The following is a 26,031-nucleotide window of genomic DNA, read 5'->3' on the forward strand; positions in this document are numbered from 1 at the left end:
GCTCTTCTCTGAACATTCATTAAGACATTATATTATTAAGAACATTATATAGCCTAACGCAGATCAAATATTCTCTTCTACACCCCTTAACTTGAAAGATGATTCTTTAATGGATGAATTCCATCCTCAATTTGTATATCATTACCAAAAACTCTAAACTGTACATAAAATGTTAAGCACAAAAACCTGCTTTACAACAATAGCTATGCAATAGCTATGCAATTTACAGAGTAACATTGTTCCACTTCCATGCCATAAATTCCACACTGGAATGCAGAGTCAATTTTAATTAAAAATAGTTTTATTACTGCTGCATTAAGAATCAATCCTTCTAACTCTCATTTTATATAATAAGGATTAAAGCTGCTAAAGGAATTTAATCTCAGTGGCAGAGGAAAGAGGAGAAGGAGCAAAACATGCTCTCAAGTCTCTGGGAAAATGAGTTTACTTATGAGCTGATTTGTTTCAATGTCAGCATTTAATCTCTTCTGGATAGGGGCCTGCTGAGGGAAACTAGACTTACAAAAGATTTTTAAATATTGTTTTTAACATAAAATGTTTGAGAACATTTTTGTTTAATATAAAAAAAGTTGCAAAAATGCTTTTTATCATGAGATATTTAAGGGCTGGTTTTGCCACCCTTACTCACCAAGAGTAGTTCCTAACTCAGCAAGCGGTTCCACTTAATCAAAAGGAGGCCAGACAGTGAACCACTACTCACATTGACTTCAGTGAAGCTACTTGTGTGAATAATTGCTTACCAGCATGCAAAGGGTTAAATCTGGCCCAATGGGAGCACTTGCTGAGTAAGAGGCTACTCAGCATAAGGAAGGGTAGCAGAATTCTGGGAGCTCCAACTGGTTCTGAGCACCCTGCTGCCATCCAGCAATGTATTGAAGTGCATGGTTTACTTTAAGACTGTGAGTAGCCCACTGTAGTTAGTGGGAATACTCAAATATTTAAAGTTTAGGAAATGCTTTGCTGGATGAGGTCATGGTGCTCAGCAAATGACAGAATTGGGCCCTACAACAGCAGCTCTTTTAACTGGGACCATGTGTCTGATTATATATACTAGGTATTAGGTTTGGATATTCTTCCCATCTAAATAGCAAAATCAAACCAAATCTGTTAGAAAACAGCTTGGTCACGTCTCATAGACTCTTTCATCAGGGTCATTTTTTCTATATTTAAATCCTGTCTTTTGCCAAATTTTTAGTATTCTGACAATGTTGTCGGATTGGAACGAAATACTCCAATTGTTTATGATGAGCTTTTGTTGAAGAATCTTTCCATATGGATTAAATCAAGAGTCACATGTTTTAATTAAAATCTGGAAATGAAAGATTTTAATCTTCAAACTATACTGTGATTTTGTTAGGGTAAATCTGATGTGGCACAATTTAATTCTTATAGAGCTTTATGAAGATTTGATCACAATGGCCAGGAAAGAAAGATGTGTCTGTCTTGTTGTCACAGCTGTCCTTTCTTTCAATATTTTTTTTAAATTTAAACACAAACCCTAAAATAATCTGCTATGTTCCACATTCAAGCGCCTGCTTTTGTTAGCATACCTTTTGTTCAGCTGTCATTGTTAGGCTCTGCAGTCGGCAGTCTATTTCCTAAGCTCTTTTCAAAAGCTGCTACTAGATGAGCCTGTGAAAGAAACAGAAGAAAAACATACTGAAATGTCAGTAGGGTAAGAAATGGACTGAGCAAAGCTTCCATGGTACATAACGTATAATTCATGTGTTTTGGCTGGTCTAATAAAATCTGTAATCTGTAGCACTCAGTACTTTCTCCTTCACCTCCTGCTTTTCTCCCACCTCACCCCAACTGCCACAGCAGTTTCCACTTTTCCAGACTCAGGTTTATCTTCTCCAACTCTTTAGTTGCAGCCTTCAAGATATTTAAGTATGATTTGCTTTTCTTGTCACTCTGGGCAATAGAACTTCCCCCCTGACATTAGTATTTCCCATTACTGAAAATAACAGCAGAAGGACTCATGCACTTGAATTTAAAGAAAAGTTCTAACCTGTCAGGTTTCCAGATACAAAGCTCTTCTAGAAGAGTCCATGGAACCAGACTATGGGAAGTGTCTAGATACTGTCATGATGACCTTTTAAGATATTATTACTTTGTCTATTTCTCTAATACAGCAACACTCTTCTGAAAGTGTCAGACATTGCAGAGAGCCATAATATAATCTTATTCCTACTGGTCTTTATAGTGGGTTGAGCCTGCATATATATCCCTTGTGTTGTTTTAATATAAAGGCACTGATTTATTTGAAGTTAGATGCCTACATTTTTTAATGTTGCAACAAACAGAAATTGAAATTCAGCAATGCTTTGTTTTTAAAATGTTTCATTCAAAATTTCTAAGAATACCCAACACAGACTATATTCAAGAAGTATTAGATAGACACATCGTTAGTTGTTATGTATTTATTTGTTTAGATGAAGAGGTCAATTGTCATGGCATCTAAAATGTTACAGCTATTAAACCACCAAGGAATTGCAGGAAAAACGTGTCAGTGATGTTATTAACTTTTTATGGCTGTAGCGTCGCTTAGAAGGAGAAAGAGTGTGTTCATGCTTAACAGTATCAGAAAATATTCAAATGGAGGGATTTCTCTCTAAGAGTTTGTAAGAGGGCAAATGGACGCTAGTTTCCATGGAGCTCTGTAGGATTCACAAAATTGCTTAACGTATTTTTTTCTGGGGGATTGCCACTTAACTTACACATACTGGAAAAGAAGAGAAAAGAGCAGGAGGAACTTGACAAGATGAGAGAGGATGAACAAGATATGGTTAAAGGAGAGAGGTTCTTTTACAAAATGTAAATTCATTGGTCTGAAAAGTTAGTTTAAAACAGTATAAAATTTGTCAAAGGGCAGAGCACTCCTGAATCAAATACATAGAATGCTGGTGGGGAATTGAGAATAGAGTACATGCTAGAATTATGGAATCTCCTGTCACAAAACCAAATAGTAAAAATGAAAGTGACTATAGGCAAAGTTTTCAAATTTAGGCACCTGTACTGTGTTTCCAAAACATGCACACCCAAAGTAGGCATTGTGGATGCAAAGAGGTTAACTGTGTTTGCTCAAGCACCCATTATGTGCAAAATTAACTCTTTGGTGCATACAAACATATATGCTACTCAACAGCTTTTGCAGATGCAAGTTCTAATTCTTTTGTGAGCACAATTATTAATGTTGTTCAAATGTATTCAGGTGTACTTAGTTGTTCCCAAAATCTTCTAGATATTGTCCAAGCACCAAGAAATAAATAATTGTGTCCTGAAAAGTTTACAATCTAAAAAAGATTAAGGCAGATGAATGGTAGGGGAAGAGGATACAACACAGAAGATTTTGTTTGGCCCATGTCAAGGTATGCAGTTGGGAGGTGAAAGGAAGCTCCCATCCCCTCGCTCTGCATATTATTTCTCATAGATGGAAAGATACTATGCACATGAGACTGGCCAAATCAGAACTGTTTTTTTAACGCTGTAAATAGTTTTGTACACATTTTAGAGTGATGTAAAGATTCTGCAACATCATGTAAAAGTCTGTGTTATAAGTAGACATAGAAAGAGTCATAAATTTAATTATTTATGGTAGTAGTAGTCAAACAATCTGCTTTCAACATATGCTCAAGGATATATATTCTATTTCATAACTCAGCCTTAAGCTTGTCCTGAAAAGTTTCATGCCTCAAGGGCTAAATTTTTATAAACATGAGCCTAAGTGTACATGGAAAACATGTAGTTTCCTAGAGATTAATCAGCAATTGTGTGTACAGTTATCTGTTTTGCATATATGTCATGCATTTATGAAATTGTCAGCCTAAATTATAGAGTACAGTTTATATGTATATTTGGACGGTCAAGTGATTAAAAAATTAATCATGATTAATCGCACAATTAAAAAATGTGTCACAATTAATTGCATGATAAATCACACTGTTAAACAAAAAGGGAATACCATTTATTTAAATATTTTTGGATGTTTTCTACATTTTCAAATATATTGATTTCAGTTACAACACAGAATACCAAGTGTATAGTGCTTACTTTATATTTATTTTTATTACAAATATTTGCACTGTAAAAAACAAAATTCACCTAGTACAAGTATTGCACTGCAATCTCTTTATCATGAAAATTGAACTTACAAATGTAGAATTATGTACAAAAAAACCAGCATTCAAAAATAAAACAATGTAAAATTTTAGAGCCTAAAAGTCCACTCCATCCTACTTCTTGTTCAGCCAATCACTCAGACAAACAAGTTTGGTTACAATTTGCAGGAGATAATGCTGCCCACCTCTTGTTTACAATGTCACCTGAAAGTGAGAACAGATGTTCACATGGTACTGTTGTAGCCGGCATTGCAAGATATTTACATGCCAGATGTGCTAAAGATTGATATGTCCCTTCATGCTTCAATCACCATTCCAGAGGACATACGTTCATGCTAATGAGGGATTCTGCTCGATAACTATCCAAAGAAGAGCGGACCTGACTCATGTCCACCAGCAGAAGGTTGATTTTTTTTTTGGTGGTTTGGGTTCTGTAGTTTCCTCATCGGAGTGTTGCTCTTTTAAGGCTTCCGAAATCATGCTCCACACCTCGTCCCTCTTAGATTTTGGATGGCACTTCAGATTCTTAATGCTTGAGTCAAGTGCTGTAGCTATTTTTAGAAATCCCATACTGGTACCTTCTTTGCGTTTTGTCAAAACTGCTGTGAAAGTGTTCTTAAAACGAACATGTGCTGGGTCATCATCCAAGACTACTATAATATGAAAGATATGGCAGAATGCGGGTAAAACAGAACAGGTGAGACATACAATTCTCCCCCCAAGGAGTTCAGTCACAAATTTAATTAGCACATTAATGAACATCATCAGGATGGAAGCATGTCCTTTGGAATGGTGCCCGAAGCATGTAAGGGCATATGAATGTTTAGCAAATCTGGCACATAAATACCTTGCAACGCCGGAAAGCCTCTTCTCACTTTCAGGTGACACTGTAAATAAGAAGCAGGCAGCAGTATAGTCCGTAAAGGTAAACAAATTTGTTTGTCCTAGTGATTGGCTGAATAAGAATTAGGACTAAGTGGACTTGTAGGCTCTCAAGTTTTACATTGTTTTGTTTTTGAGTGCAGTTATGTAACAAAACCCCCCCTACATTTTAAGTTAAACTTTCACGATAAAGAGATTGCACTACAGTACTTGTATGAACAGAATTGAAAAATACTATTTCTTTTTATCATTTTTACAGTGCAAATATTTGTAATAAAAATAATAATATGAAGTGTGCAGTGTACACTTTGTATTCTGTGTTGTAATAGAAATCAATACATTTGAAAATGTAGAAAAACATGCAAAAATATTTAATACATTTCAATTGGTATTCTATTGTTTAACAGTGCAATTAATCATAATTAATTTTTTTTAAGTTAACTGTGATTTTAGGGCTGTCCATTAATCACAGTTAACTTAAAACAATGTAATCGTGATTAATCATACTGTTAAACAATATATATATATATAATTACAGTGGAGATATAAGAGTTTAAAATCAATATATATATATACACTGTTTAAAGTCATCCTTGATGTTTTGGAAATAGCACAACTTGATTTCTTACACTAATCTCACACTCTCATGTCAGTTAAAAGAAAACAGCAATTGCCTTTTAAAACCACCATTAGTTTTTAAGGCCACTTTCGACTTGAAAAATCAGCACTGTATTATCAAAACAATCCAGGCAACTTTACTTTGTTTTAATTATCTTGAATATGACAGGTGACTCAGTATATAATCAGAGTTGAAGTAGAACATACTCTCATAGAGGAATTACAGCCAATTTTCTCCTATTTTACATTTGTTAACAGCAAGATACTGGAGTTTCTCCATTCATTGCTTCATTAAAAAAATCTGTGAATAGATGTGCACGCAGTCTTCCATGAGTATAACTCCCAAGCGTCAGTTTGTTTGGTGTGGGCATGCAAACCATAAAGAGGACATGTAATTGTTTGCTCTGATTATCATAATTTATACCATTCTGTCATGATTATGATGTAATGAAGTACAAGTCTTCGGAAGGTAATTCGGCATATTTATTATAATCTATCTCTTAAATTCAGAGCTCCATATAGTATAATCTTTAATTTACATTGCATGTCGCTATGAATATTTAACCAGATGATTATGGGAAAAATTAAGGATTGAAAAGCTATATTGTCTGATGTACATATAACATATTGTGGCATGAAAAGCTTTAGAGAATGATAGCTATGTCACAATCATGGGTTTTTTTTTTAAAAATTAGTCTATGATAGAATGTATTTTTTTCCTTGCAGTTAAAAATTCCATAATTTTAAAGCATGAGTGGATTTGGATCTGGATGATGATGGATCTTGCCTGAGAGACTCTGTCAGGAATATAACTATGACTCAGTTCGCGGATGTTAAGGGACTCAAAACATGCTCTTTAGTTAGTTATTTCATAAACCTCATGAATGAGAAGCAAACTGTATGCTGAAAATAATTAGAGAATTATTTTTGTATTGAATAATATTTGCTTTTATTACCTTTATTATCTATCACAATAGAATATAGTAATGGCCTACCAAATAAAGAATGTTATTTTTTTTTTAATTCAAAGGGCTGGACTTTAGTGAGCACTTATTTAAACAGAAGTCAGTGGGACTACTCCTACTGGAGTGACTAAGCATAGTACAATCTAGCCAGATTGTTCACTGGAAAAGTCCTCTCAGTTTGATTACCCAAACCACAACTGAAATGTGTAATGCCAGGCAACAGTTGCTCTACAAAAAACCCTTATTAATATTTAGAAATTTAATTGAGGTACCTATTTTACACTTTTGAATTTCCAATTAAAAAATTGAGTAATAATATATTTTTGATGTATTTGGGTGAGGAACTGAAATCATCCATAATATGGAAAAAAGAGCCTTTCCTTATTTCTTATAAAATAATATTTCTGAATGAAAATACTTTAAAAAATATTTATAATCAATCCTTTGCATCTCAAAAGGCTTAGTTGATTATGAAGATGGCTTCAGTTACAATCTACACAATTAAAATAATGAGTAAAATAGTCTAGAATAATTAGCATAAATGCCACTTATTTCAACACAAACACTTGTATTTTTACATCTGTAGTGCAGTATTGGTATTTGAAGTGATACTCTGGAGCCATAGTTAAGGAATTGCATAGCCATTTAATATGTTGTTAGGCAATATTAAAAGCATTTCTAGAGCACAGTATATACAAATATTATTCATTTGTAACTAGTTATACAACTAATGCCAAATTTACTATAGGACCTGATGTTGCATTCCTTGCATCTACACCTCCCTTGGAAAGCAACTGGAGACATGCGTGCATAGGATCTACAGAATGAGTCCCAAATTGTAAGAAGACCAGAACCTGATTTTACTCACTGAATTTTATGATATTCTTGGAAAATACAATCTTGGGTTTAATGCCCAACTTGAATGTGATGTCTATATACCCAATGCTATGTTTGCTTACATTCTTTATAGATTATACTGCTCTGCTCACATTTATAAAATAAAGATAAGTAAAAAAAATTCCTCCCACCTGACATGGCTGAATGAAAGGATGTGAGAGAGGCCACAAGGGATCTGGCTGATTGCAAGAAGTGAATGTATATCTGCTGACCTTTCCTGTTCGCCTCCTGCTATTATCTTGTTGTTTGGCCATAGGATAGTGGTTCAGGGCTGGCCAAACAAGAGTGTTAGCCAAAGAACCTTCTCTGTTTTCTAATGGCATCCTGGGTCTACTACAGTTTTGCCGTCATGCACCCTTCAGCTTTATACAGTACAAGGCATTGATCAAAGTCACACTGAAAACACAGGGGAGGACTGAAGCTCAGGCTGATGACTGGAATCTGAGCCCTTGTCAGTCAAGCAGGAAGTTTGCTGATTGGATAATTTTGAACTAAAAGGACCTTTCTTAATTAGTACAGCAATTTGCCCTTCAGTGGCACAGAACCAAGCACAGACTAAGCCAGAATCTCAAACTAACTGTAAATTAAGCACCCAAGCAGCAGCTGGACTCTGCGTAGGTTTAATCACTCACAAGTAAAACACTTTGGAGTTTATCAAATGAGAGAAACAGATAAAATGAAGCACAGTGCTTGATATAACAGAACTTGCATAACAAAAATAAACCCAAACAAGCAAAACTTTTAACAAGGGTTTTCAAATATCTGAAAAATGGTCTACCTTGTAATTGACAGGCTTCAACCCAAAAACAGAAAGCCTTGGCTAATCTGATCGTATTTCAATTTGTCAATTCTTGTAGCAATACATGTACTGCATAAGCCTTACCAAGATGCTTTTATGACTAAGCAAATGAAGGAAAAGTTGCATAATATATAGAAATGAAATGAAAGACAAAATGTTCCATTTTGACTCCCACAGAGTACTTTTGCTTGACTTTGCCAAGAGAAACTTTATACAGTAAAATAAGTTGGGTGGGTGGCTTAGGAGATAATTATTAATGATGAATATTAGCAATAGGGTTTCCTCCCCAGAACAGAGTGAGAACAAAGGGTTGCATATTTTCCAGATACTGAAAGGACTGGGAAATTGGAGGCTCAAGAACTGAGGATCAAAAGAAGGATATTTCCACAACAGGGATATCTGAAATGTTTAATACAATACAGGAAATACTCTCATACAACATTTGACTTGTTGTGGCCCAAAAATGAGAGGTTATGTGTGACAAAGACCCAACATGAGGGACACCACAAAATTATTCATGCAAGGAACTAAAAATGCTGTAAGATTCCTCCTTTTAGTGTAACTTCTAGAACACTGACTGTTTCATGATTATTTCTGCTTTAAATAACTCCACATTTCTGTGGAATGTAGGTAACTTTGGTATCAAACTGAATGAAATGAAGGAGATTTGTCAAGTATGCCTCAGAGCTTTAAAGATATACAACAAGAATTCTGAATTTAGTTGATAGCTAAAACCTGTGTTTACTAAGATGAAGAAAGGGTCTAACTAAAATGAAAAGCCTACCTGAGTTTGTCATATGATAATTAATTTTAACTATATAAAAATTACCTTTAAACTAATTTTCAATATTTATATTGGTTTTTTACTCTGTGAACAGAATAAATTTCACAGTCCAGATAACAATTAAATGATTGCATAAGCTATAGTTTATTGAAAACATAAATCCTTCTGCACTTTTTATTAATAGTAAATAAGATCTGATAAACATCCTTAAGGAAACACAACATACTTACATGTAGCATATCAGCAAGAGGGTCCCTTTGATTCTTTGGGTTTATAGGAAGGTGTTTTCTATTAGGCCTTAAATCTTTTATACCAGTGATAAGGGAAGGAAGCAGCCTAGGACTGGCTTAATTCTGACAGTGATTTTCACCAGATGGATTTGTAAAATATATATCTCATAACAGCATGCAAGAAAGTTGTAGATATAAGTAATGGTTGCTTTTCATCTAACATCTTTTTGGAGGAATTCCTGATGTTGAGTGGTTTGGAAAAAAAGAGAAGTTTCTCCGGCAGGTTTTTTCCTGCTGCTAACAGGTTCTCTTTTAAAACTGCTCACAAGTTTAGAATGGTATAAGCAGTCTCCAGAGAGATGGATTAGTAGGCAGGTGACACAGTCAAGAGAGCATAATAAGTTTAGTTTAGCACATGGATATCACCACCACACACGGTGCGTATCTGCATACACAAATACATACTCTCATGCAGAGATTTACATATATAGTACATATGGACAAATATAGTCTATATATTACTGTGCTGTTGTGATACTGGAGGTCTTACCACTTTGAATTCTTGTTATACACACAGATGCACAAAAGAGCTGTGCAAATAATTTGTTTCCAAAAAAATGCAGGGGGAGGAATCATTTTGTGTCAAACAAAATGTTGTTTGTTTCATTTTCAAGTTGTTTTTCCTTTAAAAAATTAAAATGAAGTAAAAATCTAAACAAACAGTAATTTTGACTAAAAAAACCCACCTTGTAACCCCTTACTCCCTTCCCTCCCTTCCACTGGCTATCTGTATTGCAGGTTGTAGCATAGGAGGGGGAAGAGCCCCTGTCTCCCCCATCCCTGTGCAAGTGAGTGGGAGAGGGTGGGGACTGGATAGAGCCTAGACTTTACTTCTCCCACTCCAACATGCTGGCAAGCATAGTCCGGCTTGCTTGTGGGGTATCATATGCTGCTTCTGGTATCAGACGAGAGCATGGGAGAAGACAGGGAGGCAAATTATGACTCGCTGAGCAACAATCTGCTTCCTGGTTTTCTCTGGGGCAGTGCTGAAACATGCAGGAACACTGGTTTAGTAACGGAAGGAAAAGCGCCACCTAACAAATTAAAGGGGAGACTGCAAGGGGTCCTACTGAAAGGCGAACTGTCAGGTTGGAGGGAGGTTACCAGTGGAGTTCCTCAGGGATCGGTTTTGGGACCAATCTTATTTAATCTTTTTATTACTGACCTTGGCACAAAAAGTGGGAGTGTGCTAATAAAGTTTGCAGATGATACAAAGCTGGGAGGTATTGCCAATTCGGAGAAGGATTGGGATATTATACAGGAGGATCTGGATGACCTTGTAAACTGGAGTAATAGTAATAGGATGAAATTTAATAGTGAGAAGTGTAAGGTTATGCATTTAGGGATTAATAACAAGAATTTTAGTTATAAATTGGGGACGCATCAATTAAAAGTAACGGAAGAGGAGAAGGACCTTGGAGTATTGGTTGATCATAGGATGACTATGAGCTGCCAATGTGATATGGCTGTGAAAAAAGCTAATACGGTTTTGGGATGCATCAGGAGAGGCATTTCCAGTAGGGATAAGGAGATTTTAGTACCGTTATACAAGGCACTGGTGAGACTTCACCTAGAATACTGTGTGCAGTTCTGGTCTCCCATGTTTAAAAGGATGAATTCAAGCTGGAGCAGGTACAGAGAAGGGCTACTAGGATGATCTGAGGAATGGAAAACTTGTCTTATGAAAGGAGACTTAAGGAGCTTGGCTTGTTTAGCCTAACTAAAAGAAGGTTGAGGGGAGATATGATTGCTCTCTATAAATATATCAGAGGGATAAATACAGGAGAGGGAGAGGAATTATTTCAGCTCAGCACCAATGTGGACACAAGAACAAATGGGTATAAACTGGCCACCAGGAAGTTTAGACTTGAAATCAGACGAAGGTTTTTAACCATCAGAGGAGTGAAGTTTTGGAATAGCCTTCCAAGGGAAGCAGTGGGGGCAAAAGATCTATCTGGTTTTAAGATTCTACTTGATAAGTTTATGGAGGAGATGGTATGATGGGATAATGGGATTTGGTAAGTAATTGATCTTTAAATATTCAGGGTAAATAGGCCAAATCCCCTTAGATGGGATATTAGATGGATGGGATCTGTGTTACCCAGGAAAGAATTTTCTGTAGTATCTGGCTGGTGAATCTTGCTCATATGCTCAGGGTTTAGCTGATTGCCATATTTGGGGTCGGGAAGGAATTTTCCTCCAGGGCAGATTGGAGAGGCCCTGGAGGTTTTTCGCCTTCCTCTGTAGCATGGGGCATGGTTGACTTGAGGGAGGCTTCTCTGCTCCTTGAAGTCTTTAAACCATGATTTAAGGACTTCAATAGCTCAGACATGGGTGAGGTTTTTCATAGGAGTGGGTGGGTGAGATTCTGTGGCCTGCGCTATGCAGGAGTTCAAACTAGATGATCAGAATGGTCCCTTCTGACCTTAGTATCTATGTACCTATGAATCTACGAATCCTGAGGCATCCTTGGTTTTTTGATTGTCTGTTATGTTGACCTCCCATCGAAGTAAAGATCGAGCCCAATACTGTTTTCCTTGTAAGATATGAAGAAAAAAAAATAACAGCCCAAGATGGTGTCATTCAGGCTATAAAATCTCAGTGGAGTAACCCAACAACTGCAAGCCACACTGAGGGATTCCTAATTTCATCAGAGAATCGTCATTTTCCCAAAGCTACCACACACTGGTACCTGAGAATGCACAGACATTTCCTGAAATTAATGGAAATCTCTGTAGGTCTAAATTTTAGCCATCCCCAAATTCTCAGTACCTCTAGGTTTTAAAGTAAGTAAGGCACTCAGTAGATATAGTGCATTCTTAATGTATTATGTTATCACACATTATTAGGGAAGTACACTCCAAGTAAAATGTACAATAATATTCTCTCTCAAACATCTCAACTTTCACCAAAGATTGTAACTGTAGTTATTTCCTGAACTGCTTTTAAAAACCTCACTGGATTGTACAACAATTATCTGGTAACTCTGAAACCATGGTAACTGTACACAGTACACACAGTGCTCACATTCCTTATATTGCATTATCTCCTGATAACACGTTCAATAACTCATGTCAATTGTGTATGACAACTGGGAGGAACAGGGAGCTCTCTATGAAATAGCCCAGTTTCCATTAGTTATAGATCAGCACTGTTATTGCAGCATATGAATTCCACTCACAGTTTTATAATGTTCTCCTTTCCCTACATCTATCTATATTTGTACTGCTTTCATCACTGTGGTATTTTGAATAGCTTATAGAATTATATAAATCCTACAGAGAGTCTAAATTTGCATCATCTCTGTGGGCCTCTTCCCCTTATTTTAGGATAGGTAAGATTTTTAAAAAGAAATTATCATCATTGATACGATGGGAGAGCTACATTGAAAAGATAGAACTTTAGTCCTGTCAGAAGCATTTGGTTATTTTAGCTCTTACAGGAAGGATCATTTTATGGCTTATTACAACAATTTATAACACACCACACTGCTGTTACCCTTAATTTCCCACTTCCAACCCTTTATGCATAACAATGTAACCACAATTGCCTACATCATTTCAAGTGACTGCTTCCAATACATGTAACTCCTTTTAACAGCTGTCAATCATATTAGCTCAGACCTCTGCTTCCCCCAGACCTGAAGAAGAGCTCTGCATAGCCCGAAAGCTTGGACCTTCCCAAAGAAGTCGATCCAATAAATGGTATTACCTCACCTACCTTGTCTCTCTCATATCCTGGGACCAGCACAGCAGCAACACTAAACAACAAAGGATCACTACAGTTTTGGACCAGCTGCTAGGAAAGTTCTGTCATCCTCTCACTACTCTGCTCTTGGTGATCGTTTCTTGTTCCTGAGGAGCGCACCTGTGGTGGCTGGCCTTGGTCATCAAGAAGAGGAGTTCCTGAGATAACCTGGTGCAACTGATGGAGGGCTTTGAAGAGCGAAGCCAAGATCTCAATAAACTGGCATTCCATAGGGAGCCAGTAACTTTGAAACCTCAACTTAATCTGGGATTCAGTGTTAATGATCAGAAGATGTGCTCCTGCTGACCGGTATTGCTTGACAGCAAGCTGCTGTATGCTGTTCCAATTGGAGCATGTGTGTGTTGAGGTGTCATGGCTAGATGAGTGCATTCCAATAATCTGCATGGATCCCCACAAATGCATGGATCTCATAATCAACTCTATTGCTATACGGATGAATTTCAGACTTCTATACAACATAAAGGAAGGTACTTTTTGCAGCTATTGGAATGCCTGCAGTGTTCGTTATGGTCCAGAGAAACTCCAAGCCACAAAGTATTTTCTTCTGAGATTAATGATATGGTGTTGACCAATTTTCATAACATGTTTTATTCTTCCTCTGTTATTTTATGATCTCCCCGAGTTTCAATCCTACTGCTATGTCCATGCACTGATATCACCAGAGACTGAAATACGCCCGAAATGGTGCTGTTCAAAATTATCATAAGATCATACGAACGGCCACAGGGTCGATACCAAAGGTCCATCTAGCCAGTATCCTGTTCCAACAGGGCAGCCAGGTGTTGCCTAGGGAGGTATAAAAGAAACGGTAATCATCAAGTGCTCCATCCCCTGTCCCCATTCCACGACTTCTGGCACCACAAAGAGGCTAGGGACACATCTCTACTCACCTGCAAATAGCCATTGATGGACCTATCCTCCTGAACATTCTAGTTCTTTTTTGAACCATGTTATAGTTCTGGGCTTCACGACACATTCTCTGACAAAGAGTCCACAGTTCTAGTGATTGTGTGAAAAATACTTCCTTTGTTGTTTAAACCTGCTGCCTATTAGTTTCATTTGAGACCCCTTGTTCGTGTGTTCTGAGGAGGTAAATAACACTCCTTATTTTTTCTCCACATCTGTCATGATTTTTATAGCTCTCTATCATAACCCCCCTTAGTCATCTCTTTCCAATCTGAAAAGTCCCACTCTTATCCATCTCTTCTCAGATGGGAGCTGTTCCATACCCTAATCATTTTTGTTGCCCTTTTCTGAACTTTCCAATTCCAATATATCTTTGAGATGGGGCGACCACACCTGCTTGCAGTATTCAAGATGGGGCGTCCCATGAATTATTAGAGGACAATATGATTTCTATCTTTTTATCATAGAATATAGAATATTAGGGTTGAAAGGGACTCAGGAGGTCATCTAGTCCAACCCCTGCTCAAAGCAGGACCAATCCCAACTAAATCATCCCAGCCAGGGCTCTGTCAAGCCTGACCTTAAAAACTTCTAAGGGAAGGAGACTTCCACCACTCCCTAATAACCGCACCCAGTGCTTCTAACTCCTATAGTGAAAAAGTTTTCTATATCAACAAACCTAACCCCACTGCAACTTGAGATCACTACTCATTCTGTCATCGCTACCACTGAGACAGTTAGACATCCTTTGGAACCTTTCAGGTAATTGAAGCCAGCTACAAATCCCCCTCACTCATTCTCTTCCGCAGATAAACAATCCCAGTTCCTCAGTCTCTCCTCATAAGTCATGTGTTCCAGTCCCCTAATCATTTTTATTGCCCTCCGCTGGACGTTTTCCAATTTTTCCACATGCTTCTTGTACTGTGGGACCCAAAACTGGACACAGTACTTCAGATGAGCTTCACCAATTTTGAATAGAGAGGAACGATCATGTACCTCGATCTGCTGGCAATGCCCCTTTACATCCCAAAATGCCATTGGCCTTCTTGGCAACAAGGGCTCACTGTGACTCATATCCAACTTATATCTATCCCTTTCTTAATGATTCCCAACATTCTGTTTGCTTTTTGACTTCCACTGAACATTGACTGGATGTTTTCAGAGAACTATCCACAAAGACTCAAGATCTCTTTCTTGTGTAGTAACAGCTAATTTAGACCCATCTTTATATGTATAGGTGGGATTAGTTTTCCAATGTGCATTATTTGCATTTATCAACACTGAATTTCTTCTGCCATTTTGTTGCCCAGTCACCCAGTTTTGTGAGATCCTTTGTAGCTCTTCACAGTCTGCTTTGGATAAACATCTGAGTAGTTTTGTATCATTGCAAAGTCTGACCACTTCCATGGTTAGGTGCAAGGTGTCCTTTAAGCAAATACCACTGTCTCTGTGGCATATTTGTGTGAAACCTAACTGTATGGGTCTAGGACACTGGTGGAGCAAAGGTGAAGTTAGTGATGGTTTTTAAGTTTTTCATTTCTCTATCCGAAATTCAACACAGGAAAATAGCTGGAAAATTTTGGTTTGTAAAAACTCTTTCTGGAGAACTGGCTGGACAATTGTGTGTTTAGCTATGTTGGAAAGTCCCTTGATATTAACCTTCTCAACTCCATATATATGCATTACACGTATACTGTAAGAAAACCATATATCTAAGGAAGCTATCTGGATAATTCTCCGCCCACCACATCATAAGATGACATTTTACATTTTACGGCATGACAACGACAATTTCCCTACTTCATTGAAAGCCAAATTAATTCATTTTGCAGAAGTTGGAAGAAACACAAAATATTTCAAACACAGTACTTACTTCAATATTTATTTTATATTTATAAATAAAATGATTATAAGGTATTATTTGAATTTCCAAATAGAGGATTTTGCTATATTTTTTTACTGAGCATACTAATAAAATAAATCTTCAAAAAATTTATTTTTATGCAGCTGATATGAATTAACTGTCTCCTTTGGTGTCTATATCATTCAGTAAGGCAGCACCACAAATTTGCTGTTCAATTTTTTAAAAATGTAATAGACGTACTCTGTAGCAGAAATTTAATAACCATCACAAAAATGAGACTTTCATTATGGCTCAGACAAGCAAACAGGTGTTTTGAGGACTTGGTGGTTTAGGTGATATATAATGGAATACAGGGTCTTTCACCATTACTATACTTTGCTGTTTCGTACCTGACTCTGACCAGATATGACTCAAGTCCTTTACATTCGACTGTTTGTTCAATAACCCACAAAATGGATTGGTGGCTTCATTTCACTGGGCTTGATTCTGTCATCCTTACCACATTGGGTAAAATGAGACTATTCAGGTACTAAACATGAATAAGGGCAGCAGAACTGGGTCCTTAGGGAACAGGTATCACATCACAAAATAACATTATAGTTTGTACTCTTGTTGACAGTATCAGAGGAGACACTAAAGACTGAGCAGCATGGAGACTGAAAGGCTCCAACACCAGGAGATGAACTCTTCCATTTAGGGTCAAGCTATTTGGTAGGATGCCCATATTGTACCTATTCAGTGGCTATAGGTCCCCAGACCAACCTTTTCTGTGCATTATAAACACATTGAAATAAATACATAGTTAAAAGGACCTCAAGTCTCCAGGACTGTGATTTGGGCACCTTTCACATGCACTTAATTAAAAGATTATGGTACATCTTTAAGAACTTAGTACACCAGCAGATTTTGGAAGTCATTTGTTTCAAGAATTATTTACAATAATAAACAAAAACTACTTACATTAGCTGAAAGCTGGGATGTGAGGGTGGCAACTTTTCCTGTGATGCAACCAGTTCCCTTCGGAGTTTATGAATTTGCTGGATTGAGAACAGATAAACTCATATCACATTTTTGTTTCATCAGCTATTGCATTTCCTTTATTTTTTCTTTAGAGGATCATTAATGTTTTACAGTACTGTAATTCCATATGTATTAATCATAAAACTACTCAAAAAGCCAAATTATAAAATCATAATAGTTTGGCATCTAAACTGCGCACATAGCATTTGTGCATGTTTTCATTGTACACTCAAAGGCCCCATTTATGGGAGCTCTTATTTGATGTCCAAATGGGTACTTACAGTATGTACACAATTCCCAGCCTGGACATGCAAATGTGATGTTTGGAACCAAATTTTCTAGGGCTCATTTTTGAAAAATTGGCTCATAAATATAATATTATTTGTACCATCCCCTGATAAAGCCTTAGATCCTGAAAATAAAAGAACTTGATGCACTCACTCCAAGGATTACTACATGTGCTATAAGAAAATGTTCCCTGCATTCAGTGCAATATAACTGTATGCCCTCTTAAAGCCTCATATGTTTTAAAATACTGCGGGCCAAATATAACAAGTGCATTTAAATTCTTCTCCATACTTTCAAGAGTGAAAATAAATGTAACCCAAGTCTAAATTCACTCAGAACAGATATCCAGCACAAAGCCTCTGCATCACTTAAACCCCACTTAACTCCTACCTGAGAGTTACCTACATAGGCCTTGTGCTGATCCTCTGCACTGGGGGAATTTCACTCTAAACCTCTCAGATTCTCACATACAATGGATTCCTCCCCAGCACAAAAATAAGATGGGTAAAGCCAGGCAAGAAAAGTGAGCACACACAACATTTTCACATTAATGCTTACATTTATAAAGGACGTTGCAGTGCTTTAACGAGGTGATTCCCATGAAAATCAAAAAGAAAATATTGTGCATGCTTTAAAAATCGATGAGTTCTCATAGATACAAAGGCTAGCGTGGAACCAATGATGTTCTCGTGGTGCAAAACAAGGGACATAGGTTACTAAGCTTTTTCTTCATTCTGGACTGACTTTTTTCCCTTCCCCAACCTCTCTCCCTTGTTTTCAATGCCAATTACTCCCCCTTTTTGTTTTAGTTACACTTGTAGCACACACCTGCAGCTACAATAAGGTGGTTCTCATGTTGTGCTATTCAATACCCTGTTTCCCTAGAGATTGATAATGTCCATGAAACTCATCTTCAAGACACAGAGTGATAAGAAGCTCCTCATGCAAAAAAGAGGGATGATTTCACCTCTGTGCACTGGGAAGTGAAGTATGTAAAAATGCCACCTAAGCTGCTGTAAGTTAACAGTAATTCTCTGCTTTATCTTTCATAGAAAAGACCTTAGAAAGTGTTAGGTGAATCAATATTGAAATATACTGTAGGGTAAGAGAGGATATGCTTATTTTTCTTTCCACCTTCACAGTATTTCATAACACCTTTAACAAGTGTCATTATCAACCCTTTGCCGTATATTAAAAATTTTGAGTAGGGAAGAAGAATGATTGCAGGAATCAAGGAAGGTTAAGAAAGTGTTTCAAAAAAGTGCGTGTCTGTGCGAAGTGACAGCAAGATCCTTGGTGCCATTTTACTACCCGCGCTCCAGCAGAAAGCCTCTTTACTGCGACTAATATCTCCCTTTGTGTAAGGCTATAATTGGATCCAGCTGCTGACCTACTCTTGTTACTAGTTCATATAGAATATGAGGAGAGTGGCTTTTTTCCTACTTCAGAACTGATTTACATGTGGCAACAATCTGCTTTTCTCTAAAATTCATCAACATGGACTGATTCAGTAATTTAGGACTGTGCAACATGCTAGGATGTGGGTGATACAGGCTCAAGAGTGGACTTTGTTTTCTTGCTCCCAAGAGGAAGTACATGCATTGATCTGTATAGATGCCTCTGGCTAAATAGGGAACTGTACTGATGCAGTCTGAAAAGAGACAAATCCCGACCCCTTCAGCCTCAAGATCGAGATACTGATTGACTCTCTCCATCTTTTTTGTAACTGATCCAAAAATCCTGCAGATTGAGGACTAGAAAACCATTTGTCAGCACAGCTGCAACGCATTTTTAGCATCGAGTCTTTTTTTGCAGTAAATCTCCACTTTGTAGCAATACTATCAACTAATGAGCTCTAATAATACTACTATACAAGCATCCCATCACATTGAGGGAAGATTTTTACCTCTGAATGCGCCTTTTCTTCAGCCTGCAAGAAAAGAGAGAAAATAACTGTTTTAAAAACAGAATCAAATGCAATATATTAAAGGTAACAAAAATAGCAAGAAATTACATGTCCCAATATAGCTGCACAAAGAATTGAATTGTAAACTTAATAAAGATTTGTAATAAAAAACAGTGAATTAACTCCTTTTGCCCTTACTGGAATAACTCAAATTGAGTACAAATAAAGTTTTTCCTGAGTAATGACAGCAGGATCAGGTCTATTATAATTGCTAAAAGATTCTTAAGAAAGTAGAAGAACTGCAGTAACAACAACTGCAGTTATAAAATCAAGGAAAGTTTGTTGCAATGTAACTGTGTGTGTGTAACTGTGTGTACATTGATGCCACCACCAAAATCACTAGTAGAATTACAGATGTTTTACTGTAAATCAGGCGACCCATCTAATAGAGTAATATAATTACAGTAATATCTAGCACCATTTAAAATCAACATTTACTAATGGTTATGAAAATATGTTATCTGAGATACTGTGCTACTACCAAATGCAGGCCTTCGAATATGGAACAGTGGCATTACATTACATTACATCTTACATTCCACTTTGTAAATGTTGACTTTTTAATGGTGACCACTGATAGGGCATTTAGACATGAAGATTTTTCTAACCAATGATCATGAAGAGGAGTAATTCAAGGAACTCAAAAGAATTCCAAGAATATTATTGTGCTTGTGGAATGAAGCAACTGAAAATGCCACATGGGGATATGTTGTAGGTTGCTTCATTTCTGGGCCCAAAGCAGTTGACAATACTATGGCAGCCACTGCATATCAGGCAAAGGAGGAAGTACATATCTGGCAAAGGAGCAATCAGATGACTCCCTTTGGCCAAAAAACAGAATGGAACAGGTAGTCAGGTAGTCCACACAGGAAGCCATACCCACTCCTCAAAGGGACAAGTTCCAGAAAACTGGTCTTTTGATGCTAGGTAAAGGATGTAAACAGAAGGAACGAAATGGGGTTGTGGAGGCAATACCAACTTGTAAACTATAACCTGTGACACAAAACTAATTAATTTAAGGCTTAAAATTAAAATGCAAACTAACACCACAACAGTCCAGCCCCAGGCTTTTGGAACATAATGTGATACTGACAGCCAAATTCCGAGGAAAGTCTACTGGAGTCTAAAGGGAGCTTAAACTGACTCCACTACAATCAAATTTTTAGCCTCACAACAAAATATTAACATGTAATTTACAACTCCCTTACACATCGCCTCTTAGTTGGCTTACTACATCTAAGGGACTCTAAGTATATGTCACATGTTGTGGAGCCAGTAGAGAGGAATACAGCAAATAAAGCAACAAACAGAAGGGTCTAAGAAGGTATAAATTACATTAGCCTATTTTAAATGTACACTACTGTGCACCTTCTGTCAGCTCCTTATAGAGTAAGATACACCAGTTTACTGTCAAAGCTGAGAAATTATTGGTATGCCACAATCTACTAATACCCACTATATGGCAAACTGTGCTGTGAAACAAAACTGTTTGGCTCCTTACATGCACAATGTCTCCAAAAGCTAGATCTGCAATATGTCTGAATGCCATCTGAAATCACAAATGGAATTAGATCAAACAAAAAAAACAATTAAAAAAAACCAATGCATACTGAAAAAACTGATGAATTCTGAAGTCCTTTCTCATTGGACCTCTCCATTGTGAGAAATGCAATAGCAACAAGTCAAAGAGTACATCCTTCTGAATCTCAGACTCCAGTTCTTTTGCTGATCTCTGCTGATAATAATCTAAATATCATGTTCTTTACCTGCTACTCTCTCTTGGTCTCCCCACTAAATACTGATTAAGCTGCAGCAAAATTAATGCTAAGAATGAAAGCAGTGGTTAAAGAGATTGATAAACATCATTACTTGAGACATTTATTGAAATGAATGTCTACTACTGCATAATGGCTACTATGGAATTCTTGCAAGGTACTTTTGGCCTGAACTGCAGAAAACTTCCAGCTCTTTATTTCTTCTTCCTGATGGGATCTAATAATGGTAAAAAATGAATTATTGCACCATAACCCCTCTGAAGCTACCTCTTTCTGGAAGAAGTGGGGCACAGCATAACATCACTGAACAATGAAACGTTGTTCTTTATGTTCAGCTGATCTGATACTGAAAGCCAATCTTTTGTCTAATGTTTCCACTTGTGCACTGCTTCCTGATTAATTGCTGCAAGATTGTCTGAACTTTTTCACTGGAGCACAGAGGACCCAGCAGGAGAAATTCTGATCAAGGATTTTCTTCCTGCAAGTGCAATCTCACTAGTTTTATAATCCTAATTCTTTCCTTGCCCTTAACAAAACCTGTCTATAGCTTCCACTACCACGGTTAAATAATCAGTAACTTAGCAAGAAGTGTGGTCTAGTGGCTAAAGAAGGGAACTGGTAGTTCGAAGTCTCAAAATGTATTGCTAGTCACGAGTGTTGTGGACCTGGCTAAGCTTTTAAAACTCTGTGCCTCAGGTCACCTATTTGAAATATGGTGCTGTTAGGCTCAGCTAATGGTTGAAAGGTACGTTGAGATCTTGAGTGGCATAGGTTATGCAAACACAAATTATTATTATATCCTTGCAACAATAAAAATATTGGGACTGAGTTATTGCAAAACTACTGACTGATCAAACAAATGATGAAAGCTCCAGGTGTCACTTTATCATTTGCTTTTTATCCGTCGGCCAGTTTTCCTAAAAACTGACAACAGAGCTGAAATACAGCTTTTGATACTCCCTATGAGAATAGATTATAATGCCGCTAAGAGGGGGAAGTGGCAGCAGGGCTTCTTCCACTAGGAAAATGGAAGAGAAAGGCACTATTCTGAATGTTACTGCCAGAGACTGTTTTGGGGTTAGTGTGTGTGAGACACTCTACCCCAAGAGGCAATTCAGAGATGCATGCTGACTTTTCAGTAGTGACTGTGAGGCAGCAACTGTCAACAGTAGACAACGTCAGAGCTTGTCACCAGCAACACAAGGACTGAGACAAAGGATGCCCCTTCTGCAAAGGTATAGGGTACAAAGGGGTGTGAGGATTGAGAAAACATGCTCCTTGCACTTCATCCTCATGAGGGGCTAGACAACATCTATTCTAACTGTAGTTACCTAAAAGATTACAAAGGATCACTTATCTATTACTCAAGAGAATATACAAAACACATACATAACTCTTCTCATTTAAAATATGGACATATGTCTTACACTGCAGCTACTCTGTTATTAAGGCTTTTGTAAGTAAATCATTGCCCTTCAACAGCATAACAGGTGCAACAACATATCACACAAAAATCAGAATTAATGTTTCCTTTTTACAAAAAAGCCCAAATCAAATGAAGACTTAAAACCAAACTTCCATAGGGGCTGGGCGAACATATTTAATGAAATAAATTAATTTTAAAGAAACTACTTTCTCTTTGAAAAGAACATCTAGATACTGTCATTTTTGTGAAGGATCAACAGGCATTTAAACTAGACATTGTATCACCCCAAACAACCCTTTACTTTTAAGAGGAATTTCTCAAACAGTAACATTAAAAGAATGCTTCACAGGGCACCCAATTACAAGACCTCGCTTGTAGCACAAACACCAAACAATAATGCAATCAGTCAAAAATGACGAAGCACAATAATATAGTGCAGTGGATAATAAGCAGCCCCACGTGAGGTTGGACTCAGCATGTTCATTTTTTTATATTTCAGCCTTCAAATTATACCACAGAAGGATTAGTGAGCGCTAAATTCATCACTTAAAGAAAAAAAAGATGCTAATTATATGAAAAAGCAAAAGTATAATAATTGAAGTCAAATAGCTGTTCCACTGCATTTTTGCAATACTTACATGCAATTTTAATCCACCTAAACTTAAAACTATTTAGTGAGCTAGAAAGCTTTATTGGAGATGTACAATATCACAAGCAGGACTTTTTTATTTTCCTAAACTATCAATACTTACTGTAATAGAGCGAGGACGTGCTGGAGACCAGTGATAATGAGGACCCGTGTACTACAAAAAATGGGGAAAAAAGTGTCATTATATAAAATATTGATGAAACAGCATGAGACCTTTCCTGTGGAGCTCAATAGCAGAGCATCTCTTTTCAAAATGAGAAACAATCTTCCACAAAGAGCAGCTATTAGAGGTTATCAGTGTACACAAACAGCGGTTATTTTCTTGAACTTGAAATGATTGCTCTACATGGAGAAACATTTGCCTGTGTACTGTAGGTATGAGAGATTTTTAATGAGATACAGTATTTTCACCAGTAAACCAAACATTATCTCTATTGTTTGGCAGCAAAGCACCTGATAAACACAGAGTTTCAAGAGACCAGAGAGGGAGCTACAAACACCCATCTATGGAAAAGAGCTGACTGCAGAATTCTAAAGCACAGCTATCTCATCTTTCATATGGAGGAGTGCCTTGCCAATGATACAGGAGCCACTGTAAATGCCTAGGTCTTTCTTATCTGGTAATTCTCTTCAGATCAACACAGAGCACTGCATGCTTGGACTTACAGTCTGTTTTGGCACTTTGTATTTAAAGGCAAGTGGTGCTGCAATATGCACTGCTGTATTCTCATTGACCATCAAAGGATTTTACCCTCTATAAGCACTGTATAAAGACTGTAGGATTTGGTCCCAATGAATGCGCCATTGGGCTCTGGAAAGTGGCCAGTTAGGACTACAGTGAGAGAACAGCTGAAAGCCACTTCTGTTTAGCCTCACAATGTTTAAGGTAGATACTGAGGGAAAATGCTCTAATACAGAACCTCAGAGAAGATCTGTTGGTTTATCTTTAATACAATAACATTAAATGTTGTTCCGTATTGTCTGAACAAAAATTCCACAGTTGTGGATGTTGTTTCATATTTGCTCTTAACCAGGAAAAAATATTACCATATTATGTTGTTTTAAGAACTGTCTGAAGCATGTGTGTGTGCCATGCATGAGACATTAACAATTAAAACATTTCTTGATAGGCAACCTAGACTTTAAATCACCTTAGTATTTGGTAATCATTGCCAATATCCTGGGTACACTTCAAGATACTACAGGATCCAATGCCCATCCTGAGAAATTTATAAATGATAGTTGCAACCCCTCCTTCCACCCGCCATCACTCTGTGAACATTTCCTGCTCTGCCCTTGATACCATCCCCTCCCAGTTACTAACTTCCCTTGCCCTTACTCTCACATATTCAGTCTCTCTAACTCTGACCCTCACATGCTCTTTTTGTTTCAGAGTAGCAGCCGTGTTAATCTGTATTCGCAAAAAGAAAAGGAGTACTTGTGGCACCTTAGAGACTAACAAATTTATTAGAGCATAAGCTTTCGTGAGCTACAGTTCACTTCATCGAATGCATCCGATGAAGTGAACTGTAGCTCACGAAAGATTATGCTCTAATAAATTTGTTAGTCTCTAAGGTGCCACAAGTACTCCTTTTCTTTATGCTCTTTTTGCTCCTTTCCTTCACTGTGTAAGTTAGCTCTAATTTCCCATCCAAAATAAAATACGTTTTGGCCACATTTCCCCTTTCATCTATATCAACTCATGCCCCTTTTCCCCTTTACCTCTAAGGTCTATGAACTACTAAGGTCCTTTTACTACTGATGTATTGACCTCCTCTCCCCTAACTCAGTCATGCATTCACTCCAGTCTGGCTTCCACCTACTCTGCTCCAGTGAAACTGCTCTCTCCAAGGTCTCTGATGGCCTCTTCATTGCAACTTCATACTTGGCGCCCTGTTTTAACTTGGATTTTCTAGTCTTATTCTCCACTCTTCCACTGTTCCTTTTGTTGTTTCCTTCTGACTGCCCCTTTCCCTCAGGGTGCTGTCACTAGTCCTGTCAAGATCTTATCCTTAGGTGACATTGTATGCTTGCATCAATTCATCTAACTTCTCTAAGCAGATGACTGAGGAATCAATCTGTCCTGTTTCCAAGGCCACACAGTGATATACCAATAAAAAAGCCAAATAAAACAATTTAAAACATACATAATCTGTTACTTATGTCACTCATTACATCCTGTCTCCTCTTTGTCTCACAAACGTTAGCTGATTGGGGAAAGGGGCTATCCTTATTTTTGTTTCTTGTACAGTGCCAAGCACACTGTCATCACTTCAATAATAACAGAGGTGAGGAAGACTGTTTTAGCATTTTAAAAAAAGGAGGGGAGACAGATAGGAATAAGACCATCAAGTGAGGAGGAGACTGCAGTAGTCAAGGCAGGAGATAACCAAGGCATGGACAAGCATTTTATGTCGAAAGGAGAATATCATTTCCCAAGAATAAGAGTTAGGCCCTTCCTTCCACATTTTCTGCATCCTACTTCCTATAGTTCAAAAACTATTCCAGGAAATTAATAAGTCACACATAGAATGCGATCAGTGTATAAAGAACATGTCCTTGCCTATCACAGCTTATTGTAAGTACCTGCTCTTGTGCTCAAACAGAGCAAGAGGTACTACAAGTCCAGTTCACTATAAATCAGAAAGGTTTACTAAATTATTTCAATATTTACAACTCAAGGTGGCCATTTAAATAGAATCCTACTACATTTGTGTTTCCTTTGCTTATCAAAGTGTTAACTCAGCCCTACCTTCTTCCATGCTGTCTCTGAATGAGCCTGAATGACTGATTGCTCGTGGTCTCTCTTCTAAGGATGTGGCACTGCCACACAGCTGGGAGTCATTATACAGGTCAAAAGAAGAGTCTTGTGCAGGGATGCTGTTTGAACGCATCATACTGGGTCCAGGAAGATTAAACTGGGACAAGTTGGTTGGACTCACTGCAATGCAAAGCGTCATTTGTAAGGTATGTTCCATTATTGGGGATTTGG

At 37.4% G+C, this 26,031-nt stretch overlaps 1 protein-coding gene across 1 annotated transcript in view; it reads right to left on the reverse strand.

Annotated features, from left to right (window-relative positions):
- NAV3 (neuron navigator 3) overlaps positions 1-26,031 on the reverse strand; it is a 355,811-nt gene that overhangs the window by 38,914 nt on the left and 290,866 nt on the right. Inside the window, 8 exon segments of the mRNA XM_043492958.1 lie at positions 1,572-1,608; positions 1,610-1,653; positions 16,876-16,907; positions 16,910-16,952; positions 19,130-19,153; positions 21,910-21,911; positions 23,143-23,193; positions 25,792-25,980. Coding sequence (XP_043348893.1) covers positions 1,572-1,608; positions 1,610-1,653; positions 16,876-16,907; positions 16,910-16,952; positions 19,130-19,153; positions 21,910-21,911; positions 23,143-23,193; positions 25,792-25,980 — 422 coding nt within the window.

Source organism: Dermochelys coriacea, chromosome 1 (genome assembly GCF_009764565.3).
Source record: "Dermochelys coriacea isolate rDerCor1 chromosome 1, rDerCor1.pri.v4, whole genome shotgun sequence".
In the NCBI taxonomy this organism is placed as follows: domain Eukaryota; kingdom Metazoa; phylum Chordata; order Testudines; family Dermochelyidae; genus Dermochelys; species Dermochelys coriacea.